Source organism: Acinonyx jubatus, chromosome C1 (assembly GCF_027475565.1).
Source record: "Acinonyx jubatus isolate Ajub_Pintada_27869175 chromosome C1, VMU_Ajub_asm_v1.0, whole genome shotgun sequence".
Lineage (NCBI taxonomy): Eukaryota > Metazoa > Chordata > Mammalia > Carnivora > Felidae > Acinonyx > Acinonyx jubatus.
This window is the reverse complement of record NC_069381.1, coordinates 109,449,716-109,474,817: the sequence shown is the minus strand read 5'-3', so window position 1 is coordinate 109,474,817 and position 25,102 is coordinate 109,449,716. Positions and strand designations below refer to the sequence as shown.

General features: G+C 38.7%; 1 protein-coding gene across 9 annotated transcripts in view; it reads right to left on the bottom strand.

Moving 5' to 3' along the window:
* Window positions 1-25,102, bottom strand: part of IWS1 (interacts with SUPT6H, CTD assembly factor 1) — a 40,279-nt gene that overhangs the window by 4,659 nt on the left and 10,518 nt on the right. For 6 of the 9 annotated variants that reach the window (XR_008295256.1, XM_027056059.2, XM_015062498.3 and 3 more), the window contains exons 3-13: window positions 17,492-18,641; window positions 15,888-16,080; window positions 15,291-15,348; window positions 9,631-9,728; window positions 8,880-9,030; window positions 8,246-8,328; window positions 6,794-6,923; window positions 5,806-5,923; window positions 4,044-4,155; window positions 3,435-3,491; window positions 305-416 (exon numbers count right to left, since the gene is read on the bottom strand). Coding sequence is in view for 7 of the 9 variants with exons in the window: in XM_027056059.2 (XP_026911860.1) it covers window positions 305-416; window positions 3,435-3,491; window positions 4,044-4,155; window positions 5,806-5,923; window positions 6,794-6,923; window positions 8,246-8,328; window positions 8,880-9,030; window positions 9,631-9,728; window positions 15,291-15,348; window positions 15,888-16,080; window positions 17,492-18,641 (2,262 nt within the window). In the remaining 2 variants the exon portion in view is untranslated. Of the gene's footprint in view, window positions 1-304; window positions 417-3,434; window positions 3,492-4,043; window positions 4,156-5,805; window positions 5,924-6,793; window positions 6,924-8,245; window positions 8,329-8,879; window positions 9,031-9,630; window positions 9,729-15,290; window positions 15,349-15,887; window positions 16,081-17,491; window positions 18,642-25,102 lie in introns of those variants that run through there. The other 3 variants (XM_015062499.3, XM_053214854.1, XR_008295257.1) reach the window with 2 other exon arrangements.

The following is a 25,102-nucleotide window of genomic DNA, read 5'->3' as shown; positions in this document are numbered from 1 at the left end:
TGCAGAAGCAGGGGAGTTGTTTCTCATGGCTCTAAAAAAATGACTGCATGAAAACACTCTAGGCTTCAAGATTCAGTTGAAACAAAGGGATTAATGAGAAGAAACTTCCTGGCTGGATAATGTTGCTTTAAGTCTGAAGTAAAGCTCACAAGCAATGAATGATCTGGCTAGCTAAGAGGCCAGAAAACAGCTCTCTTTAAATGAGATAAACCTAAGAGCTGTTAAGAGTTATTACACACGGAGTAAAAAGACAAAACAGTAACGTGCACTTGAGATCCAGGTTGGCATTTCCCTGCTTGCTTACCCTGGATGACTCCATTTCCACATTCCACTTAGGTCTGACAACGTAGTCCTTGTTTGAGGGCATGGGGACCCTCGCACGGGCACAGAATCCAGGATCTCCAGGTCTGAGAGCTCTGAGGACAGGAAGAAGAGCATGCTGTCATGCAGCACCCCCCACAGCTGGGCCCAGCTGATTTAACTGCACAGGTGCCTCAAACCTCTCTGCCTCCCCAGGTCACCCAAAGTGCCCTCTTTGCTGTCTTAAGCTGGGCTCACTATCACTCACATTTACTCTAAGAATTCTTCCACTTTCCTCCCAAAGCTGAATTCCTCTGCATTTTCAGGATTCCTTCTAGCCTCTCCTCAGCTTCACAGTCAAGCCTCACTCCTTTCCAAGGTTGCTTCCCACACCAGAACCCTAAATTCCAATTCTCTAGTCCAGTGGAGCTCCTCAAGGTTCACTTGTCACGTGAAAACTCAAACAGCCAAAATGATCCCTCAAGATGGAGTATGCCTATAAAGCAGTTTACGTGGTTTTGTATATGCAATATAGTAATTTTTGTTTCTTGTCTTTAAAAGTTGAAATAATTATAGGTTTACATGTGGTTTAAGAAATAATACAGAAGGATCTAGTGTCTCTCCCAATGATAACAACATGCAAAACTATGCTACAAGAACACAACTGGGGCACCTGGGTGGCTCAGTTGGTTGGGCATCTGCCTCTTGATCTTGGCCCAGGTCAAATCTCACAGGCATGAGATTGAGCCCTGCACTGATGGCACAGAGCCTGTTTGGGATTCTCTCCCCCTCTCCCTGCCCCTCTCTCGCTTGCGTGCTCTCTCAAAATAAATACTTAAAAAAAAAAACCAACAATGACAAAAAAGAACACAACTAGGGTATTGATGTTGATACAGTCCACCAGTTTTTATTTACATTTTGCCATTTTTACTTACGCTTATTTGTATGTTAGTGTATTTACAATTTTATCACATGTGCAGGTTCATGTATTCACCACAAGGGACTGTCCTGGTGCCCTTTTATAAAAACACATCCACCTCTCTACCCCATCTGCCCAGCCTCTAACCCCTGGTGACCACGAATCTACTCTTCATTTCTGTGATTTTTGCATTTCAACAATGTTATATAAATGGAATACACTATGTAATCTTTAGAAACTAGCTTCATCCACTAACATAACCCCCTTGAGGACCCATCCAAGTTGTTACATCTGTCAATATTTTGTTCCTTTAAATGCTGGGTGGTATTCTATAGTATGGATGTACCACAGCTTAACCACTCACTTCCTGAAGGACATCTGGGTTGTTTCCAGTTTTGACTATTATGAATAAAGCTGTTTGCTCATCTATGGGTTTCTGTGCAAACACAAGTGTTCATTTCTCTGGGAAAATGCCCAGGAGTTTGTAAGTGCTGGGTCATACCGTGGCTGCATGTTTAACTTTATAAGAAACTGCCAAACTGTTTCCCAGAGTAGCTGTATCATTTTACCCACAGCAATGTATGAGTTGAGCTACTTTCTCAGCAGCCATGCCAGCATCTGATGGTGTGACGTACAGTTACTTTTTATGTACACATTTGAGACTAAATTAAGACTAGCATCCTTCAAAACTAAGGCCTATTTGTAAATGTCTGGGCATTCAAATCACTCAACTTTTAGGTAACCGTCCATCCCTAGGGGTAAATGGAGAATGGGTGTGGATAGGTTGGTGTGGGAGAGAAGGACAAAAAAATTCTAAATTGTTTCTATTCTCTTGTACGGAGTTTAATCTGTTCTTTTTTTTTTTTTTTTTTTTTAGTTTAATCTATTCTTAACATCAAGCTTCTACAATCTTCAAAAACGTGAATAAATTAAGTGGCTAGCCAAAGAAAATTCTCATAACCTATTACCCCCTGAAGCTGGCGTCTGTCCCATCATCAAACCTATCCCTAAACCAACAACACCAGCACCCTCCAGCCCCTCTCGCTCTCCTCTTGCAATCTGGGTGCTGCCTCACTGCCAACACTCACTGTACAAGCCCCTCTGCATCTGCCAACTTCCCATGCCCCTTGCCACTGCCCCTTTCTAGCATGGCCTCCTCCCTTCCCTAGGGTCCTCTCCAACATGCATGACAAGTGTACTCACTTGCCTTCACTGGCTACACCCCTTTCCAAAGTGGCACAGTTTATGGTTTATTTTCTACCCTATACTTTCTTGATTCAACGACTTTGTCTGTGGAGATGACGATCAAATCTATTATGTCTCCAGCTCCAAATCCAAGTTTCAGACCCATGATATTTATAGGAATATCCATCCCATTAGGTATCTCCCGTTAACTACACTCAATCCAGAACGCACCTATGTCCTCAAAATCTGTTCTTCCTCTCCGTTTGAGCAAATGGTTATATCACTGTCTCAGTTACTTGCAGTAAAATTGTGGTTGGTGTCTTCAACTCTAGCCAAACTCCCCACCCACAGAGTCACAAACTCTTGGCAATTCTGCCCCTGCTAATAATAAGTCTTCTAACCTTCTGCTTCCCCAATACCACCTTAGTTGAACTCTTTCACTGCCTTCAGTTCCTCTGCCTTCCAACCCACCCTACACCACGATGCCGGCAGCATCAGCACTCCAAATCCAATCTGACAATTTCCCGTCTCTGCTCACTTTCTACAGAATCACAGAAGTAAAAATTCCTCACCTTCAAAATTTGGCCCACATCTACACTTCCAACCTTATCTTCCACCATCTCAGGCACCAGACTACTACCCAACCACTTCAGTCTACTTGCCATCCCTTAAATGGGCCTTGCACAATAACCCCATATCTTCATGTAAGCTCTGCCCTTTGCCTATAATCCCTCTACAGACATTTTTATGAGCATGGACTATCTTTAATTCAATTTTGTATTCCCACAGCTTAACAGAGTCTAGCATGGAGCAAGCAGCAACAAAATCTTTACTGAATGAACTATTTCTCAATCTTCTATCCTCCAGAGTACCAGTGTATTTGGGGATATTCAATAAATGCTAAACTGAAAATCATCCCCCACCAATGTGAACATAACATGGTCCCCTTTGTAATCTTTCTTAAAACAAAGCAGCAAGCAGAAGATTTTCTACATGATGTCTAAGAAGAAAATACAATAAGAAAACTTACTTTTCTTCTCCTGTCAGCACCTTTTCCAGGTCTCTTCGGGGTGTCTGGCCACCAGTGCTGTGAAAAAAGTAATCCATGAGATACCAGGAAGGTCCGAATCATTTAACAAAAGAACAGCAAAGCCAACTTTTAGACCACAGGTAGTTCCCTTACACCGGATCTGGGATTACTTCTAATCTTGTGGAAGTACTACTCTTTTTAATGATCATTTGTATACCAGGTTTCATCATGGGTAAGTAGTAATTGCCATTTTTGTCACTTATAACCCTGCCATCCTGGATGCAACTATATCCGGTTTGTTGATACAAAATGAACCAGTAACAATTTTTTTCTAAGAATTTGAAAATGGGCCTGAGAAAGGGAAAGGTTTTTTTGTACAAGCAACCTTTGAAACTGTGGCAGATGCCACATTCCACCAGATGGAACCAAAAAAGGAGGGAGTGTGGGCCTTCATGGTAGAGTACCACATTTAAACTAAAAGGGTGTGATCTACACAGACATATCAAGGTGACAGAAAAGACAAAATGCTATCATCTTGCAGGATTCTTATTGATCTTATTTACAAAACAACGGCATTACTGCAATAATATTTACTCTGCTTACTCATACCTGTTCATTCTCCGTCGTTGAGGCATTTGTTCTAGATCTCTCTGCTCTCTTTCTTCTCTTGTCATACCTTTGTAGTTTGAGGTAAGACCAAATATAGGCCGAGACCATTCATCTGTCACAAGGAAAAATCGATTGTTTAGACCACAAAACAGCATTTCTGCTACCATTCCCTGAAACAATCACACCCCAGCGTGATGTGACATTCCAGGCATTTAGAATATTCTTTCCCTAAACATACCATTGTTTCAAGACCATTTCAGGATATATGCAGCACATAATACCAGTATAATCACCAGCTTCAGCTGATTCAGAAAATTCAGGGTAAAAAAGTCATTCTATAACCACTACAGAGGTTTACAAAAAGTTAACACCTGACTCGCTCTGATAGTCATCACTAGCAGTGCTGACATTTCATTGCCTAATTTCTAACAATTTACTGAAAATAGAAAATCTTCAAATTCTTCCACGTTCCTATTTTAACCAAAAACAAGTCAAATTGTCAAATGGTCTACATCTTCAAAAATTGCATTTTAATAGTGCAGTGCAGAATCTAGATTTCATGAAATCTAAGAAAGCTGCTACAGGGACGTGACCATGAAGAAAACTACTACATGCCCACTGTTTAGTCATTGAAAGTCCAGAAGTGCCAACTGACGTTTTTGTCCTCAACATAATGTTCCACTTAATACACTATCAAAACAAGCAGGAAACTTCACACACAGAAGATAGGTATTATCAAGTAAGAAGGAAGCAGGGGGTCTCAGGGGGCCTATGTATCTTTATATACACAGACCCACCGACCCCACTACTGGGTTCAGAATCACTGTTACAATAAGTCATGGGTATCACTGGAAATACTCTGTTTCTCTAAGCAGAGGGCAAAATCAGAGTTGAGAACTAATGCATAAAAGTTCTCATACAATAGTGCACTACAAATTATTAACAAGATCAAAAATGTAACATTTCTCTGATTTATAACAAAAAATAAATTTCTCTCAAAAAGTTTTGATAATCTCAGAAGTTGAGGAGAAAAATAATTACTGTATTCACATAGAGGAGTAGTTATTTTTTGATATACCCTTGAAGTTTAAAACATTCCTTTCCAACACAGAGCACAGGAAGAGTTAAGGAGAACGATGAAAACACACATGGTTTCATTCTTAAAACTGAAAGATTTCATAAATGATATGGTAACAGATTAGATGAATTTCATCCAGACTCCTGGATTTCTCTGGTATCATTACATAGAACATGCAAAAGGCTTTGGAGATCATTATAAAAGTTAACAACAATAGCATTAGTGGCTAACATTTCTTGAGGACTTACTATGTGCTAAGCACCATGCTTTATATATATCCTCTCATGTAACTTTTACTTAAGTGAATACATAATTATTTTACAGAGGAGGAAACCAAGGCTTAGAGCTTAAATCACTTGCCTAAGGATATGCAGTAAGGATTTGAACCCAGGTATGACTGACTCTAGGGCCTGTACACTAACCCCTCTCTATACATGCTCTTGATCCAGGCTTAGACAACTTTTCACTTGCTATCTTTAATATCGACAGCATACTTAAATCTGCTGAGAAACATTTTAAGTCTAAGGGTTAAAAAAAAAACCTGGTACCTATAAGAAATAACCAAAAAATTTTCTATTCTACTTTATGAACTCATTTTAAATGAATCTTGACAAAAATATAGTTATATATACATGTCTTTCTGATATACACAAACACAACAAACAAAAAGCAAAATGTACATACTGATTAATTTCCCTGCCATATCCTTGTTGGACCTTGATTCCTTGGGGTGTTTATAGAGATACATCACTGCTCGTCCAATCCCACTATGCTTCAGGGTCTCCTGGCTCACACTAGGTAGCTGGGGAACATAAACACATACATACACATTAATCACTCAGAAGCTGGGAGTCCTGCCAATCTACTCTAGAGGACCTCCAAGGTCTGGTTCATTCACAACAGAGTAACAAAAAATCCATTTTCAGGATCTGCAGACATTGAACACAAAGATACTCTGTGTTCACATCAAAAGTTGAGAGTTCCGTATTATACTGAGTCAAAGTAAAACTTAATGTGAGAAAATGTATACTAACCACACTCAGAGGTTAGTAGTTTAAAACAAGAGTCAATACAGGCCTCTGAATCAGTCTGAACCCAAGCATAGCCATCTGCTAGTTATGTGACCTTGGACAAGTCATTTAACTTCTCCGAGTCTTAATTTCCTCATCTGTAGAATGAAGACAATACACCTACCTTGCAGGTTTGTCGTGAGGAATAAATGAACCAAAACATGTATGAACACCTGGCACAAAGGAAGTTCCTTGGGAATTCCTTCAGAAGTTAAGTAGCCTGCCCAAGGTGTCACAGCCACATAAAGGCAGCCCAGCTCAAGACTCACATGCAAGTTTATCTGACTGAAGTTGGTGCCTGTTCTACTTCAAGTGCCTCCCCAGAACATGTCCACTACTGTATGATTACTCTCAGATAAACAACCACAACTCCAAGATCTTTTTCTTTCAATTCTATAGTTACATGAAATTTTAAAAGGCCTTCCTTTTTATGCTCATTTTATTTGATATGTTCCTACTAAACACATATACAAGAAACCCCTGTTCCGACAGACTATGTCAGATAGATTGTATAAGAACATACGGTAAAACACAGAGATTGTAATTATACAAACCACAACAGACAATTAGAGGAGCATACAGTCAAATTATCCGCCTCTAACCTCTTGTAGAATCTTCAACAGCTCCTCTCGAATCTTTAGTGCTGGCAAACTCCTATCCGGTAGAGGGGAGAGCCATTCTTTGATGGCAGACATCACACCACTGTCAATAAATGTTTCTTTAAGGTCTTGCCTGCAGTAATTAAAAAAAAAAGTCAAGTCTATGAACCTTGGTTGCACTGTAGCTTTCTCTGGATTTTCTTATATGTTTAGTGAAATTTCCAAAACCTACTTTATTTATTTATTTATTTATTTATTTATCTATCTATCTATTTTATTTTTTTAATGTTTGTTTATTTTTGAGACAGAGAGAGACAGAGCATGAACAGGGGAGGGGCAGAGAGAGAGGGAGACACAGAATCCGAAGCAGGCTCCAGGCTCTGAGCTGGCAGCACAGAGCCCAACGCGGGGCTCGAACTCATGGACCATGAGATCATGACCTGAGCCGAAGTCAGACGCTTAATCAACTGAGCCACCCAGGCGCCCCCAAAAACTACTTTTAAAGTTACTCATATACATTATTTCATCCTATTTCAAAAGCAGTATGAAATGTAGTTCCTACTTTAAAAACAGATTTGAGAGGCAAAGATCATTTGTTAAAAACATGAATTATACAAGATAGGTTAATGTTGATATGAATGGTACAGACAGTAAGCTCCAATTATTACAACTGAAAAAAATAATAATAACGTTTAGAGATTCTCAAACTAGTTAGGTGATAGAGAACCCAGAACTGTGCTATTCTTTGCAGGACACCAAGGAGAATATTATTCTCTTAGCAGAAAAAAAAAAATCCCAAAGAAATACAAATATTTAAATTCCATTTTATGTACAGAATCAATTACTCTATTGACATATTATGACAATATTACATATATGAAATCTGCAACAGAAAACTGCTTCTTGGGATTAAGGCAGCAATTTTCTAGTGGAAAGTTCTAGCCTATGCTGTTGGCTATGGTTAGGTTCAAGCAGAAAACAAAGTGAGTCAGGAATATGAGTACACCAATGGAAGAGCTTCATGACAAGGATCTACCATAAAAAGGTCCTTATTCCAGAAGGACCAGTGACATACTTCATGATAATAACTGGTCATATAAGACTCTACAATATATGTTTCAAGTAGTCCCTCAGAATCTGCTCTGCTCTCCGCCACACCGGTAAAGGAGATGCAACTTTACCAGACTCAAGATAAGACAGTCTATAAAGAATGAAGGCAGTAGTTTATGTGCTTTTCTTTCCTTAGTATCAGTTTGCCATTTTTCTGTTTGTATCAGGGAGCAAAGGTTAAAGATCTGTGAGGAAGTAACATGATTCAGGAGATTCTATTCATTACTATTTTTCTGTGAATTGATAGAAGACAGTCATTCTTTAACATCTCTAGAACACTGGTACATAGTTTGAATATTATTCCATTAAAAGGAAAAAAATTTTTCAAGAAAACACAATACTTACTTCTTAAGGTGCATGACCACAGTCGGCAATAATGTTAATTTTTTCAGTGCTGGCTTTTTTTGATTGTTCAACTGTCTGTCTTCCTATCCAGGAAGAAAAAGATTTTTCAAACAGCAGTATTTATTGGCTTCACCCCTAGCATAGAGCCCAAGGCAGGGCTTGAATTCATGACCCTGAGATCAAGACCTGAGCTGAGATCAAGAGCTGGATGCTTTACCTGACTGAGCCACCCAGGTGCCCCCTAAACTTTAAAATAAGGCAGCAATTTCGCGAGGTAACAATTTTTTCTACAAGAAAGGATAATATGCTTTTTTGTAGAACCCCAAATTCTGTCAAACCTACAAAACTATCAGAGTAATTAGCCTGACAAATTACAAATTTAGGGGAACAATGTTACTGTTCTTGTTTACTTGGATGCTTTCTCCTATTTGAATTACAGAAAATTTCAAATTCTACCAACACGGGAAACAAGATAATATACTATCAATACATTTATTTCAACAATTGAACACCCATGTTCAGTCTTATTTCAGCTACACGATCGCCAGCTACTTTTTCTTTCCCTTCCCTGAAAAGGCCACACAACAAATCAAGCGAGGAAAGGCAAGAGGGGGCTGGCAGGGGTCCATCTCACCTCGGCAGCTTCATTCATCTTGACGATCATGGCACTCACTACGTCATCGGCGTCACTGATGAAAGTACCGCCATCACGATTCCGTCTGCGCTTGCCGCTCATGCTCTTCTTCCGCTGCAACATCATCTCGAAATCCGACAGAAAGTCCATACTAAGCAGCAACACAAAATCAAGTGAAATACAAACCCCCTTTATACATATTTCCTTTTGTCACAGTTAATAACCACCAACTTTCTTAATTCTAACTCCATGAAATGCTGCTTTCTTCTAAAGCGCAAGTACTTATTAGAATTTGGCACCTTTCAAGATACCAGACTTCTCTGAATACAGATTCCAACCGTCTCACAAAAGTATGTGAAATTCAATCGACTAATATTTTGTAGCTAAAACTTTACCTTATTGCCCCTGGGATCCCAAAGTCAGCTTTTCTCTCAAAAAAAAAAAAAAAAAAAAAAAAAAATGTATTCTAATTATTAGGTTATTTTTCAGTAAGTCAAGAGCTTACTTGGTGAAGGTGACACTATATAACCCCACAAATCAAGACAGCTGAGCACAGGGCAAATGAAAAAAATAACAAAAGTAAACATTTTCAGACAGCACTGTATATAGAGAAGTAAAAGAAAAATGGAACAGGTTCTTTCCTACACTTAATAAGGAACCAAAATAAGAAAAAACAACGTTTGATAGGTTCTAACCTTCATTTTTTAAGTTCTCTTTAACAAATTAAAAAAATAAAATAAAACAAACTTACTGTTTTCCTCTCTTTATGTTATCATCAGAATCTGAATCTTCTGCTTCTTTTACCTGGGTTTCACTTTTTTCCTCTTCCAAATCTTCTTGGTTAAAACCCTAAAGGCCAGGTAAATTTGCCAGGGTTATCACAACTTTCTTACAGATTTTCTTCTGTATAACTGCTCTTAAATGTTTTGCCTTTTTTTTTTTAATGTTTTGCCTTTTTAAAGTAATACATTCACAAAGAACAAAAATTAAACAGGTATCAAAAAGCATATAGCAAAAAAACTGACTCCCACGCTAGACGGTAGTGTTACTAGTTTTCTTAGGTCTCCTTCCAGAAATAGGCTAAGCCTACACTGACATACCTATTTGTACACATATGTATTTACTATCTCCTTTTATTATATAAATGGCAGCATACTCTACACACTGGGTACAGTACAATGTTCTGCACTTTCCACATTTAACAACACAATCTGGAGACCAATTCATATTGGCATAAAGTATTCTCATTTTTAAGGCTTTACACTATTTCATCCTATGACTGCAACTATAATTTGTTTATACGTTTTGCCACTGACATTTAGGTATATGTATTTGAAATTTTGTGAAATACCAAACTTTCCACAGAAGTTACGCTAATTAACTCTCCTTCCAGCAAAGCATAAATACACCTGTTTCCCCAGCTTCTCACTACTACAGGTTATCAAATATTAATAGGTGCCAATATCTGGACTGAAAACTAAAAGGCATCTTTCTTTGCATGAATAAGGGTGAGCCTTTTTTTTTCATGTTTAAAAGCCATTTGTAATTCTTTCTCTATGGAACTCCCAATATCCTATGTCCATTTCCTGTTGGAGCTTTGTCTTATTGGTATGGAAAGGCTCTTTAAAAATTAGGGAAATTAGCACCTGGGTGGCTCAGTCCGTTAACCATCTGACTTAGCTCAGATTATGATCTCACGGTTTGTGAGTTTGAGCCCCAGGTTGGGCTTGGTGCTGATAGCGCAGAGCCTGGAGCCTGCTTCAAAATCTCTGTGTCCTTCTCTCTCTCTCTCTCTCTACACCTTCCCCACTTGTGCTCTTTGTCTCTCTCTCAAAAATAAATAAACATTTAAAAAAATAAAATAAAATAAAAATTATGGAAATTAGCCCTCTGTAAATGACAGGGACAGCACAATCCTCACATTTGCAGTTTTGTTTTGTTTATGGTAATGTTTTCCAGGCATAATATTTTATTTTTATGGTCAGTCTTTTCTTTATAGCTTCTAACTTTCACGTCATACTTAGAAAGACCTTTCCAATGGTTCACCTAGTATGCTGTTTTTCTCACTGAACTCAACCTATAACCAAGCTGATCGTTAACTCTCCAAACTAGAGAAACACATCTTATTCTTGTAAAATGCTGCTTAACTTAGTATGAGCTCCACAAGAGCAATGTCCACGCAATCTGGCATACAGGTTCCCAAATATTTGTTGAATGAATTCTTCCTAGTTTCCTTAGCTTCACTCTGCTATCTTGCTACCATCTTAGACTCTAAATTCATCTAGTTTCACTCTCTTACTTTAGTAATTAATGATGTTTCAATGCAAGACCTGTTTAACAAACATGTCTTTTTTCTTTAATCTTTTTTTTTTGAGCGAGAGACTGCCAGTAGAGGAGAGGGGTAGTGGGAGAGACAGAGAATCTTTTAAGCAGGTTCCATGCTCAGCACGGAGCCCAATGTAGGGCTCGATCCCATGACCCTAGGATCATGATCCAAGCTGAAATCCAGAGTCATATGCTCAACCAACTGAGCCACCCAGGCAGCCTGACAAGGACATCTTAAATTTCTGGGTGGCAAGGATATTTTGTTTCATTTTGTAATGAAGTTCCAATTTCACTGCTTTGTACTCAGAAAACATTGGCTATACTTTGTAATTTTTGCAAAAGCTTGGTTTAAAATTTATATGGGAATGGGAAAAAGTAAAAGCCAAGGCAATCTTGAGGAATAACAAGCTTAGAGGACATATACAACCAAATATAATCAGTTCTATATTAACAGTACAAGGATAAAGAGACCAAGAAAACAGAGAAGATACTGCTGAGACAGACTGGAAATCATAGACACTACATGTAATGACAAAGATAGCACTACAGAGGAGCAGGAAAGGATGATCTGGGTCAACTGGATATTCCAAATGGGGTGGGGGGGGATATACCTTGACTTTTTTTTTTTAAACATTTTATTTATTTATTTAAAAAAATTTTTTTAACGTTTATTTATTATTGAGAGATAGACACAGAGCATGAGTAGGAGAGGGGTAGAGAGAGGGGGAAACACAGAATCTGAAGTAGGCTCCAGGCTCTGAGCTGTCAGCACAGAGCCCAACACGGGGCTCAAACTCACAAACTGCGAGATCATGACCCAAGCCGAAGTCAATCGCTTAACCAACTGAGCCACCCAGGCGCCCCTAAAACATTTTATTTTTAAGTAATCTCTATATCCAACATGGGGCTCAAATTTACGACCCCGAGATTAAGAGTCGCATACTCCACAGACTGAGCCAGCCAGGGACCCCTTGACTTCTATCTCGTACACACCCATTATCCATTACAGGTGAATTGTACAACTAAATGTGAAAGGTTAAAACAAGCTTCTAGAGAATAATTCAAAGAGAATATCTTTACGACCTTAGGGATAAGCAAAACTTTCTTGGAATTCAAAAAGTTTCACCATAAAGGAAAAGACATGCAAAGTTGATTTACATTAAAATTAAAAACTTGTTCATCAAAAGACTCCATTAAGGATGTGAAAAGGCAAGACAAAGAATAGGAAATAATTTTAACTTTTACAATCATCAATCTTTTATATTTGTATTCATATCCAGATTACATAAAAAGACACTCTTCTGTGGCTTTTTGGTCTGCTTGTTCTATTGGCTACATTCCACTCAGAAAACAGATTTGTGTATTTCTCTTTGCAGCTGTCAACTTTTGTTGTGTATATACATTTCAGCTGTCGTAGTATATATACACAATTTTAAAAACTTTTTCTTATGAAGTGACCCTCTTTATCTCAAATGTTTTTCTGCCTTGATCAAGGTCTGTCTCTCTGATATCCATATCCTGTGCCAGTTTTCTTCTGATTAGTGTTCATAGAGTATCTTTTTCCATTCTTTTATTTTCAACTTTTATCTTCTGTTTCATATGAATCTTGAAATGAGTATATAGCTATTTTGTAAAATCCAGTCTGACCATCTCTGTGCTTTAATTGGAGCACTTGATACATTTCAACTGAATATAATCAGAGATGTTAGTTATCAAAGCTTAAATCTGCTACCTTTACCATATACTACTTTCCAATCGTCCCCTGTTCTATACCTCTTTTTTTTTTTCTCTTGCCTTCTTTTGGATTAGCTTTTACTATTCCATCTTTTCCTCCTTAGGTTGGAGGCTACACATTCTATTAGTCGTCTTAGTGGTTGCTTCAGAGATTACAATGCAAAGTCTACGGACATCCTTTTACATATCTGTAAAGACCATGTCCATTCCCAATTTGTTACTGCTGTCACACGTTTGAAATTTTATACATATTTTAATCTACACTAGACAGAACTTTTTTTTGTAGCATCAATACTCATTTAGATTTACCCACATACTTTTGTTGCTTTTTTCCTCCCTGAGTCCTTGACCTTCCACCTGAGATTTTCTGCCTTTCATATCTCCTTCCATTGGTATCCTGGTAAGATGAACTAGGAGGGAATCTTCATTCCTGACAAATATTTTTGCTGACTATAACAGAACACTGAGTTTGAAATTATTGGATTCTACTGTTTCTACTAAGAAGTCAGCTGTTACAGTCTAATCTTTGCCTCTCTGAATGTAATATTTTCCCCCTCTGGCTACTTTTAATATTTCCCAGTCTTTTTTGGTTTCTTGCAATTCTACTATGATGTATTTAGGTGTAGGTTTCATCATATCATTGCATTTATCCTGCTCATAATTTGTACTTCTAGAATCTCTAGCTTTATGTATCATTTCCTTTACTGCTTCTGCCACATACATTTTTTTCCTCTCCTAAGATTCAACCTATGTTAAACCTTCTCATGTATAATTTACACTTTATTCTTTTACATATCTTAATTCTTCATTCTAAATAGCTCCTTCTAACCTATCATCCATCAGTTCACTCCTTTTCGAATAAATCTAATCTGTTGTTAAACTCATCCATGGAATTAATTTCAGTTACTGTAATTTTACAGTTTCAGAATTTCTACTCAGTTCTCATTGTTTGCTCTGACAAAATTTCTTACCTTTTACCTCCCTGAAGAGCTTTTTTTTAAGGCAACATCTAAAATTCTTATTATCTAGAGCCTCAAGGTCTATTTCTATTGTCTGATGTCACCATTGTTTCTTTTTAACGTTATTGACAATTAGGTACCACATTGCATATCTGATAAACTACAGAAAAAATGAGGCCTGTGATGATGCTACCTTTGTCCTGAAGGGATTTGTTTACATATGTCAGGTGCCTGAGAGCAGTAGGCAAGAGTTAAGAGCAAGAGGTTTTCAAGGGTCTCCTAATCTCAGCAGGCTCTGACCTCCAAATACTGTCTCTTGAGCCCAGAAACCGTCAAAAATATGACCACCCAGGGGCACCTGGGTGGCTCAGTTGGTTAAACATCCAACTTCGGCTCAGATCATGATTTCGCGATTCGTGAGTTTGAGGGCCACAATGGGCTCTTTGCTGACAGTTCAGAGCCTGGAGCCTGCTTCAGATTCTGTGTCTCCTCCTCTCTCTGCCCTTTCCCACTCTCTCTCTCTCAAATATAAACAAACATTAAAAAAAAATTCTTTTTAAAATATGACTAGCCTCTCAGCATGAACAGGCAAACATCCCAGAAAAAGCATTTTAAATGCTGAGCTTATCTCTTTTCTTTTTTAACTGTTCATTTTTAAAATTATTTTTTGTCATTTTTTTATTCTCAAGTTAGTTAACATACAGTGTAGTCTTGGTTTCAGGAGCAGAACCCAGTGATTCATCTCTTACATAAGACACCCAGTCCGAGCTTACCTGTTTAGGTATCTGTCTTTTGCTAGCTTTGGGCTTAGTAATTCTTTGTTACCTTATTCCTCTGCTGATGAGATTTTTAAGTATTTTATCTAGCTTTTCTAGTTGTCCTTAGCAGAAAGATTGGTCCAAATTACCTAGCCTACCATAGCTAGAATCACAAGTTCCATAAGTACTGTGAATCCTTCTCTTCAGCATTATAATGTACCTTCTGTCATCTCTTAACATGTTCCTTCCAATTAATTCAATTTTGCCTGTTACTTTCCTTCTATGCCTCTGTATACACTTTTATTCCACTTTCTGAATCCTTTCTTCTCGATTTTTCTGAATACACACTTTTTTTTTTTTTTCTTTAAAACATTATTGAGAGAGCGCAAGCAGGGGAGGGGCAGAGAGGGGCACGGGGGATCTGAAGCAGGGTCTGCATTGACAGGCTGACAGCAATGATCCTGAACTCACAAACCTCAAGATCATGAGCTGTGCTGAAGTCCGATGCTCGACTGAGCTACTCAGGTGCCTTTACATACCTGTTTATTTCTACTTATTGGAATTACCTATTTGGGAACCACTGTCACAGAAATAGAAAGAGCATATTTAAAGAAATATCTCCATCTTATACTTACTGTAAATTCTTCTTCCTCTTCATCACCAGATTCTCCAAATATGTCTGCAATAAGATTTCTAGAAGAGAAGGAAATCATTTGCTTTCTTCTCATTTACACAGGAACCACAAAATCTTTTTCTAACAAGATACAATTTACGTATCATAAAATGTGCAGATCTTAAGTGTCCGTTTCAGTGGGTTTTGAGAAAAGACAACATTCACATAGCCATTACCATAATCAAAATATAGAACAACTTGATCTCTCCAGAAAGTTCATCCCTTTCCAGTCAATACCCTACATGAACATCTTAAAGCCAACCACCATTCTGATTGCCGTCATCACAGATTAATTTTGTCTGCTCTTGAACTTCACATGAGTGGAATCAGACATGTCCTCTTTTTCTTTCACTTAATATTCTGAGATTCATCTATGTTATAGTACATAACAATAGTTCAGGAACTGAAATCCTGAATCCCCCAAAATCATGCAATCGGGCAGGATATACTGTATCACCTCCCAATAAAATTTTAATACAAGTTTAAAAAACTTAAAAGACAAACCCCTCTCTACCACCTCACATGAACCCTTGAAAACTCACGTTATGCTGTCACTTACTCTTCTTCGTTCCCCGACTCACTATCACTCCCAAACAGATCCTTCTCTTCGTTCTTCTTATCAGACAATTCTTCTTTTCCTGCTTCTTCTTCACTGTCAGAAGCTAGAGTCTTCTCTCTCTTGCCTGGTTTATCTGATACAACATCACTGTCAGAGTCATCTGCATCAGAGACAACCCGACTCTTCTTTGCTGCTGTGAAAAAAAAGTTCAAAATATCCTTAATCTTATTTGTCACGATCATGGTATTACTAAGAATAACAGGTGCTTTTAAAATGGCAGTACTCAGCAAAAATCAAAGGTCTCCTAACACACAGCTTAGAATAATAATTAAAAAGAAAAATAACTAGGGGCACCTGGCTGGCTCAGTCAGAGGAGCAAGAGACTCTTGACCCGAGTCATGAGCTGGAGCCCCATGCTGGGTGCAGAAATTAAATAAATACTTCATTTAAAAAGAACGGTACTAAAAGGTTCAGAGTCATATTACAATTATCTGTTATTGTTTAGGAAAAAGGGGCCAGAAGATGAAGAACGAAACTGTCAACATAAAAGTGGGTATCAATAGGCACCTTTCCTTTGGGGGAACAGAAAAACTGAAGACTGCAATGATATGCAGAATTAGAGTCCCTTCTATTTTGCTGAGTATTAGCAGCACTGAAAAGGTTTAGATATTCTTTTATGGAATCCCCTTACTTCCTGATCATCACTGGTCGGTTTGGAATTTCTCATCTCCCCCAGTAAACTAGCTGGCACATGTGTGAGGCTCTTTTTCCTTCTCCTATAACTGCCAGGTCATAAGGAAATATGTCTTCTCCCCACTCAAAAGTAAGTTTCATAAAAAAGTAATCAAGGGGCGCCTGGGTGGCTCAGTCGTTAAGTGTTCAACTCTTGATTTCGGCTCAGGTCATGATTTCAAAGGTCATGATTTCTCACTCGTGAGGTTGAGTCCTACATCAGGCTCTGCGCTGACAGTGCAGAGCCTGCTTTGGATTCTCTCCCTCCCTTTCTCTCTGCCCCTCCCCTGCTCATGCTCTCTTAAAATAAACAAACATTAAAAAAAAGTAATGAAGTGAAAACTATTATCCATGAAAATAGGGGCCCAGCTAGCAAAGACTGGAAAGAGACACGGAGTCTCTAAATACAGTCCCTCACAAACTTCCTTGTATTTGGCAACTATTTGACGATGTTTAACAAGACAGGTACCCATGGAAGCTCAGTCACTATCTACATGGGATCTAACGGATTAACTGTCAGATCCACAGCCAAGTCTGCACCCAGCTGGGTTTGCACATAAACAGATTTCTTTGAAATATTACTCTTCCCCACAGAAAACTATCTTTCATGTTCCCATGGAAACTCCATTAGTTTACTGTTTTGAACCAGTAAGACCTTAACCAATGCTCCTAAAACAACTCAAAGCCAATTTAACACTAAGATCGGCCCCTGAAAACCAAGCAAAACTAGTGTCCTAGTGATATTTTAGAATATCAAGTTGAATGAGATAGTAGAGATCTAACATTTCAGAAACACACAGAGCTTCGCAGTCACAAGCTCAGACAAGAATGAAAACTATGCACAAACAGTTAAAAAAAGGAAGCATCCTTACATGCTTTCTCTTCATCTTCACTGTCAGAAAGCACAGCAGCTTTTCGCTTTGCTACTTTCTCCTCTTCCCCGACTTTTTCTTCATCTTCGTCACTGTCAATTTTTGGCCTTTTGGGTTCCTCCTCCTCACTGTCTGAACTCTGGATCCTTTTTCTGTCTATATGGCTATCTGAACGAAAGGAGTCCTTCTGCATTTCTGCATCCTCTCCCTTGTTCTCCCCATCGCTGTCCTCATCCGACTCTGGCTTCTCTTTGTGCCTGGAGGCATCCTCAGTTTCTGAATCACTGGCGGGTCCCTTCTGAGGCTCCTCGCTCTCAGAGTCACTGACTCGGGGCTTGGGAAGCTCCTCGTTTTCTGAATCACTGGCCTGGTTCCTTGGGGGGTCCTCACTTTCCGAATCACTGACACGGGGTTTGGGAAGCTCCTCATTTTCTGAGTCGCTGGCTTGGTGCCGTGGGGGTCCCTCACTTTCCGAGTCACTGACACGGGGTTTGGGAAGCTCCTCATTTTCTGAGTCGCTGGCTTGGTGCCGTGGTGGGTCCTCACTTTCTGAGTCACTGACACGGGGTTTGGGAAGCTCCTCATTTTCCGAGTCGCTGGCCTGAGTCCTCTGAGGCTCCTCACTCTCTGAGTCACTGACCCGAGGCTTAGGAAGCTCCTCACTTTCCGAATCACTAATTCTAGGCTTGGGAAGCTCCTCGTTTTCGGAATCACTGGCCTGGTGCTGTGGGGGCTCCTCACTCTCGGAGTCACTGATTTGAGGTTTTAGAACATCCTCTGTTTCAGAGTCACTAGCAGGACTTTTGGGGAGCTCTTCCATCTCTGAATCACTGGCAGGATGCTTTCTAACATCTTCATTTTCTGAATCAGTTGCGTGCCCATTAAGAAGGTCCTCATTTTCCGAATCACTGACAGGTAGCTTCCTGGTCTCCTCACTCTCAGAGTCACTCGCACGCTGATGAGTGTCCTCATTTTCAGAATCACTTGCAACAGGCTCTGCATGCTCCTCAGATTCAGAGTCACTGTCCTTTTGCCTTTGAAGCTCCTCACTTTCAGAGTCACTGGCATTAAGGTTTGAGGGGTCATCATTCTCAGAATCCGTCACATGATGTCTTTTGTTGAGGCCATCCTCTCGATCACTAGGTTCATTCTAAAATATCAAGGGCGAAAAAATTAGTAAAGTGCAAGAAAAACGTTTAGTAGAGAAATTGTAAAATTTCTCAACATTTTTTCAAATACAGGAATATGCACACGTCAAAAAAAATTCTTGTTCCACACCTATATAGAAACACCCCACTTTAAAGAAGACCATCTACCTGTGAAATGGCTAACATGGTTTAGATCCCATAATGGGAAAAGATAACCAGTTTTCAGCAAAACAAACGTGTAAAGCATGCCACCAGATTACTATACAGGAGGCTTATATCCTGAAAAGCTAGCCAAAAAAAAAAAAAAAAAAAGCCTGACTTTTCCACATAATTCTAGCTCCTGAAAATGTATTTTTCACAGAAATACAAGCAAACATGTACCCAACTTCTTTTTTTTTTTTTTTAATATTTAATACTAAGAGAGAGAGAAAGGGGTGGGGGGAGGGAGAGAGGGAAGGGGTGAGCAGCAGAGAGAGGGAGACACAGAACCTTGAAGCAGGCTCCAGGCTCCGAGCTGTCAGCACAGAGACCAATGCAGGGCTTGGACCCACAAGCCATGAGATCAGACCTGAACTGAAGTCAGACGCTCAACCAACTGAGCCACCCAGGCGCCCCTACATGTACCCAAGTTCTTCTTAAAAGAAACATTCTTGGGTTCTATAAAGTTAAAATTATTTTAAGAAAAAAAACTATGAAACTTTAAGGGTAAAATGATATGCAGGGCATATTCTCCCAGGAGAATCTGAACAAACAAGGAGAGGGGTAGTTAGTTCACACCGACTAAGCACCTAGTAACAGCCCAACTCCCAGGCGGCTCTCTCCTGCTAGTTCATTTACTTCTCACAACAGTACTTTTCACAATAACAAAACTGAGGCTTGGAGCAGCCTGGGTCATACACCTAGTAATCCTGGTACAAAAGTTTAAGGTTTAGGAAAAACGTGATATAACTATAGCAACATAATGTTAAGAGAAATAATCTGAGAACAGAGAGTATGAACTTGATATATGTATATTAGAACTACATTTTTCCAAATGTAAAGAACAAGATATAAAATTATATATACACCAAAATACTAGTAACTGGGATCTGGGAGATTTTTTTCTCATCTAGTATTTGAACTTTCAATAACATGGTGATTAATATTCTGTTTTAAAAAGTGAAAGTGTTTCTGTGACTTTTCCCCATTAAAAATGTTCTGAGCCAAATATTTCTCTTTAGAATATATGACTGACATTGCCTGAAATTACCAGAGATGAGTTTTCAAGGAGCAAAGAATTTTTAATAATGTTTATGCCCACCAGCATGCTATGAAATAATTCAGTGACAAGATAAATGGCAAGAAAAAGTCTTCAGAAAACTTGTCCTTTAACTTGCCTCCAGCTCATTTAAAGTATGCTGTGATAGACTACAAAACATTATACAACAAGCTTTGAAGCCTAAGTTTGAGGGGGTTTTTTCTGTCCATATTTTAGGACCATCTCGACAGCACAGCATTCCAAATAAACAATAATTGCTGAACATATTTATTCAAATAAAACATGTGCAGGAAACTTTCTAAAATCATAAACTTTTCAAGTTTCCTACAGGCACTTTTCTTTAGCACTGGGCATTCAGCACAGCACTGGATTCCTTCCCAGCCATACATCCTATTATCCCATTAAAATAGGTGTTTATAAAATGTGATATAAGGACAGGAAAAGTAACACAGACTCTTGCACTACAGTACAATACTCCATATATTGCTAAAAGTCTACTTGAAAAACTATCTTAATGGTCTTTAACTATGAAAATATAATTTAGAATGTTAAGTCCTAAGAAGGCAGGCATTTTTGTCCTGTTTTCTTCATTGAGGTATCTTCAGAGCACAGAATGGATTCTGGTATATATACACCAAGTGGGAATACATCTGACCCTTGAACAACATGGGAGAGGAATGTCAGAGGTGCTGACCGCCCCCCCCCCACAGTTGAAATTTGTAACTACTGACTTCCCAAAACTTAACTAATTAGCCTACTGCTGCCTAGAAGCCTTACTAATAACTTAAACTGTCAATTACTACATATTTTTAGTATGTTATATATTTTGTATACTATTTCTTATAATAAAGTAAGCTAGAAAAAGTGCTATTAAAGAAAATCGTTAAGGGGGAGCTTGGGTGGCTCAGTCAGTTAAGCATCTGACTCTTGATCTCAGTCAGCTTGGGCCTTGATCTCAGGATCGTAGTTCAAACCCCACAGTGGGCTCCGTACTAGGTGTAAAGCTTACTTAAAAAAAATAATACTAAAAACTAAAAAACTAAAAAAAAAAGAAAATCATAAGGAAGAGAAAATACATTTAAGCACTGTATTTATTAAAAACAAAAACATAGGGGCGCCTGGGTAGCTCAGTCAGTTAAGTGTCCGACTTCAGCTGGGGTCATGATCTCGCAGTTTGAGAGTCCGAGTCCAACATCGGGCTCTGTGCTAACAGCTGGAACCTGGAGCATGCTTCAGACTCTGTCTCCCTCTCTCTCCGCCCCTCCCATGCTCATGCTCTATCTTTGTCTCTCAATAATAAATAAATGTTAAAAAAAAAAAATTAAAAAAAAAATAACAAAACACATATAGGGGTCCCTGGGTGACTTAGTCCGTTGAGCATCTGACTTCAGCTCAGGTCATGATCTCATGGTCCATAAGTTCAAGCCCCACACTGGGCTCTATGTTGACAGCTCAGAGCCTGGGGTCTGCTTCAGATTCTGTGTCTCCCTCTCTCTGCTCCCCGCCCCCCCCTCAACTAGTGCCTCTGTCTGTGTTTCTCTAAGGTAAATAAACATTAAAAAAAATTTTTAAACACACACACACACCCAAGTGGTGCCACGCACTTTAAACCCATGTTGTCCAAGGGCCAACTATAATTTAAAGTGAGGAATAATTAACTATGTGCAAGGTGCTAGGAGTCAAGGATGAACATGTCTCAGTGCCTGAAGCTGCTTTCTATGAACCAGCCAAATGTATCATAACAACATAAAGTAGTATGTGCTGTCATGAAGGTATGCACAATATTGTGAAAGCCTACAGGAAGTGATCTATAGGAGACTGGGCTTTAGTAAGTATGCACACAAAAGTATTTACAACTAGTTTGTAATGACAGAGTTAAAAAAAAAATTAACGAGATTATTGAGGGAAAGCAAGACATACAGGCACCAGAAGAGGCCACTAAAGCAGGAGGCAAAGGGAAAACTATAACCGGCTTTCGAAATGCTTTCATGACATACCTATGACAGAATTCTAACAGTTTGTTTGTGTGTGACTCAATTTATTTTCGCTGTAAGCAACAGAAACCATCTCTGGCTTATCTTCAGAAAAAAAGAACAAAAGAACAATATTCCCAGAATGTAAGTGCAACTGACTAAAGACTCAGAAAGGGTAGGAACCAAGGCAGCTCAGAGAGCTTAGAAAAGGAAACTTGAGGACTTTTCTGCTAGCGCACAATCAATACCATGATTCACTCTAACCATGCCAAACTTCTGTGTCTGGGCTCTAAATTTTAACCTCCCAGGACAGATGATCCAATTGGCCATGGCAACATCAGATGTTGTGACTCAGTGTTCACTGGGTTACAGCCACAGCAGGGACACAGTATTGGGAGCCGATGCCAGAGAGGGAAGAGATACCATGAACTGGACAGTCATCCTCAAACTTACCTGCTGCACTCTACCCTGGATTTCTAGACACACGGTGTATACATTCTAAAACAAGCAACCATGACAAGGACATTACATACATTAAGGTTTGTGAAACATGAATTCTCATCAATTTTTGAGGAGTTTCATAAAAACTGGGTGTCTATTCATTATATGTAACATGGTGAAGACAAAAAAGTGAGAAATTACTGCAGTAAGAAAGTGCTAGTCGACAGACTCAAGTTAGAGAATTCACTTAGGCAATGACATCACAGGATTTAGGAAAAGAATCCATTAGAAATGATACAATTATGCTTAAAAGTCATCAAGACAATATTCAATATTTTTAGACTGGTTTCAACAATTAGTGTAAGTTGCAAATTTCAAAAATCCAAAATACAGTTCTTTAAAAGTCAGGTATGAATATAACAAATCAATAGTAGAAATTGCCATTTAAATGCCATGTTCTTAATAATTTAAAAAATTCCCTAATTGCTAATTGCCAGGGAAACTGACCACTCTGAGGTTTCTCAGAAGCTTTAGAAATGTCTATAATACCTCATACCTCCTGCTTACAATCGTTCACACTGTAGATCCAAATAATTACCCATAATGAATGATGTGGTCGTTTGTCTCAGCATACAAATAGTAACCACACTCGTTATGGACCGAGGCCACAATACTCCAATATGCGTGCACAGAGATGATTAACGTTTTAAAATTACAAAGTAAATGATAAAACTGCCATAAAGCAAATATCAATTTGTAAATTTCAAAGTATATAAACGTTAAATAGAAATCCTTGTAAAGAACTAAACTGAGGATACTTGTTTCTTTCTTATCCATTGGAAGAGTCAAATAAAACTGTTGAACATGCATACTAAACTACCAATATAAATTGGTAAAACATTCCAACACCAAGTCACACAGTAAAATATCATGAGGAAATTTCTACAGATTTTCAAAACCATGTTTCACTGGCTCTTAGTTCCAGAAGATACATCTGAAGTCCCCATCTTGGGAATTTGTCAATACATATCACCTTTATTAGTGTGTGAAAGAAACTAAGAAATCCGGCAACAAAATTACACAATGCTGTTAATCCAGTGTAGCTCCTGGAGTGCCGCAAGGCTTTGACTTTGAGAAAACTCCAATTTTACAGCTAGCATTATAATAAAATATAACTATATACCAGTGTCCTTTGTCTGTCAAAAAATGGTTGACCTTAGAATCAGATAATCAACAAAAGCACTCCTCATGACAAGTGGAAAAAGCAAATTGTACACAAAGCTTAAAAGTTCATAATGATGAAGCAAACTCCTACTCGAGTACTGCCTTCCTCCCCAGGCTCACTTCTGCCCTCTCTCCAACATCAACCAACTGCACCAGCAGTTCCCAAACTTTAGTGTATGTAAGAATCATTTAGGGAGCTTTGGTGAAAAACATACAGATCTTTGTGCTTCTCACCTCCAGATATTAATCCAGTAAGTCTGAAGAAGAGGTCAAAGAATCTGCATTTTGACATCTAATCCCAGTGATTGTAAATGCATGTTAAAATTCTACTGCAGGCACATGGAACTACTAATTTCACTACTGCTACCTTCATGTCTTTACAAATACTGTTCCCCTTGCCTCGAATATTTCCCTCCCACCTTGTCCTTATGATACCTCAAAACCAGGCAAAAACAGCCTCTTCCTGAAGCCTCTCTAGACAGAATGGGCTGTGTGCCACGTAACGAAACAGTTAAGAACACAGACTCCAGAGTCAGAAAGATCTGGGGTCCAAACCCTAGCTCGGCCATTTTCTACTCCGTCCTCTAGGGAATTTTCTTAACTTCTCAAAGCCTCAGTGTTCTCAATCTGATGGAGTTAAGGATGGTATCTATACTAAGAGAGCTGTTTTGAGGATCAAAAGAATGAAAAGTGGTTAGCACAGTGCCTCTGAACTCTCGATAAATGCTACTAGCCATTCATATCAAAATACCTGATTATTTAATTACAAAATATTCACCCTTCAAGACTCAGCCCAAACAGATCATCTGAAATGGCTGAGCTACTTAGCTATTCTTTCCTTCATACCCCCATAGCATCTTCTACCTTTACATCAATGAAAGATGATGTTTACACAATTATCTTTATAACACACTGACCTTAAGATCGGAGACCCATTTTTTAAAAAAAATCTCTTACTTTCAGTATACACAAGACACTCACACTCACCAAAATGAAACAGAAACCCCATAAAATAATGCTTAACAGGAAAGAACCAACACAAAATTTGTTTCTCCTTAGCTTGGTAGACTAAATGACAAAGCCTGAAACTAACACAAAGAAAGGAAAGGAAAGTATAGATGGAATCTAAAGAACTGGTAAGAAACAGGGTAAACAAGTACAGCAATGGCCAAAAAGAATCTTCTAGCTGCTCTGATGTACTCCCTATAGGAATGCTTTTCTCATATTAGCACAACTTCTCTGTGGAAGGATCCAAACAGTAGCATACTGCCATCTTTATTCAATTCAACATGAGACTTGGCTAATGTGGCTGTCCCCCAACTTCAACAGTAGATGGATATGGGCCCACTATGGTTTGCCTACAGTTAGAAAGCAATGAGAAACTAGGCTCCATTTCCAAAATTCTTCAATAGTCCCACATTCTATTTCTGTGTGTGAGACCCTCTTCTACCTTTCTACACAGATGAAATCTGTAGGTTTCTGGATATTAAAATACACATTTCCTTCAATGTACTTTTCATGGAACAGAAACCAGCTGACTACAAGCCACAAAGCTAATTTCATGTTG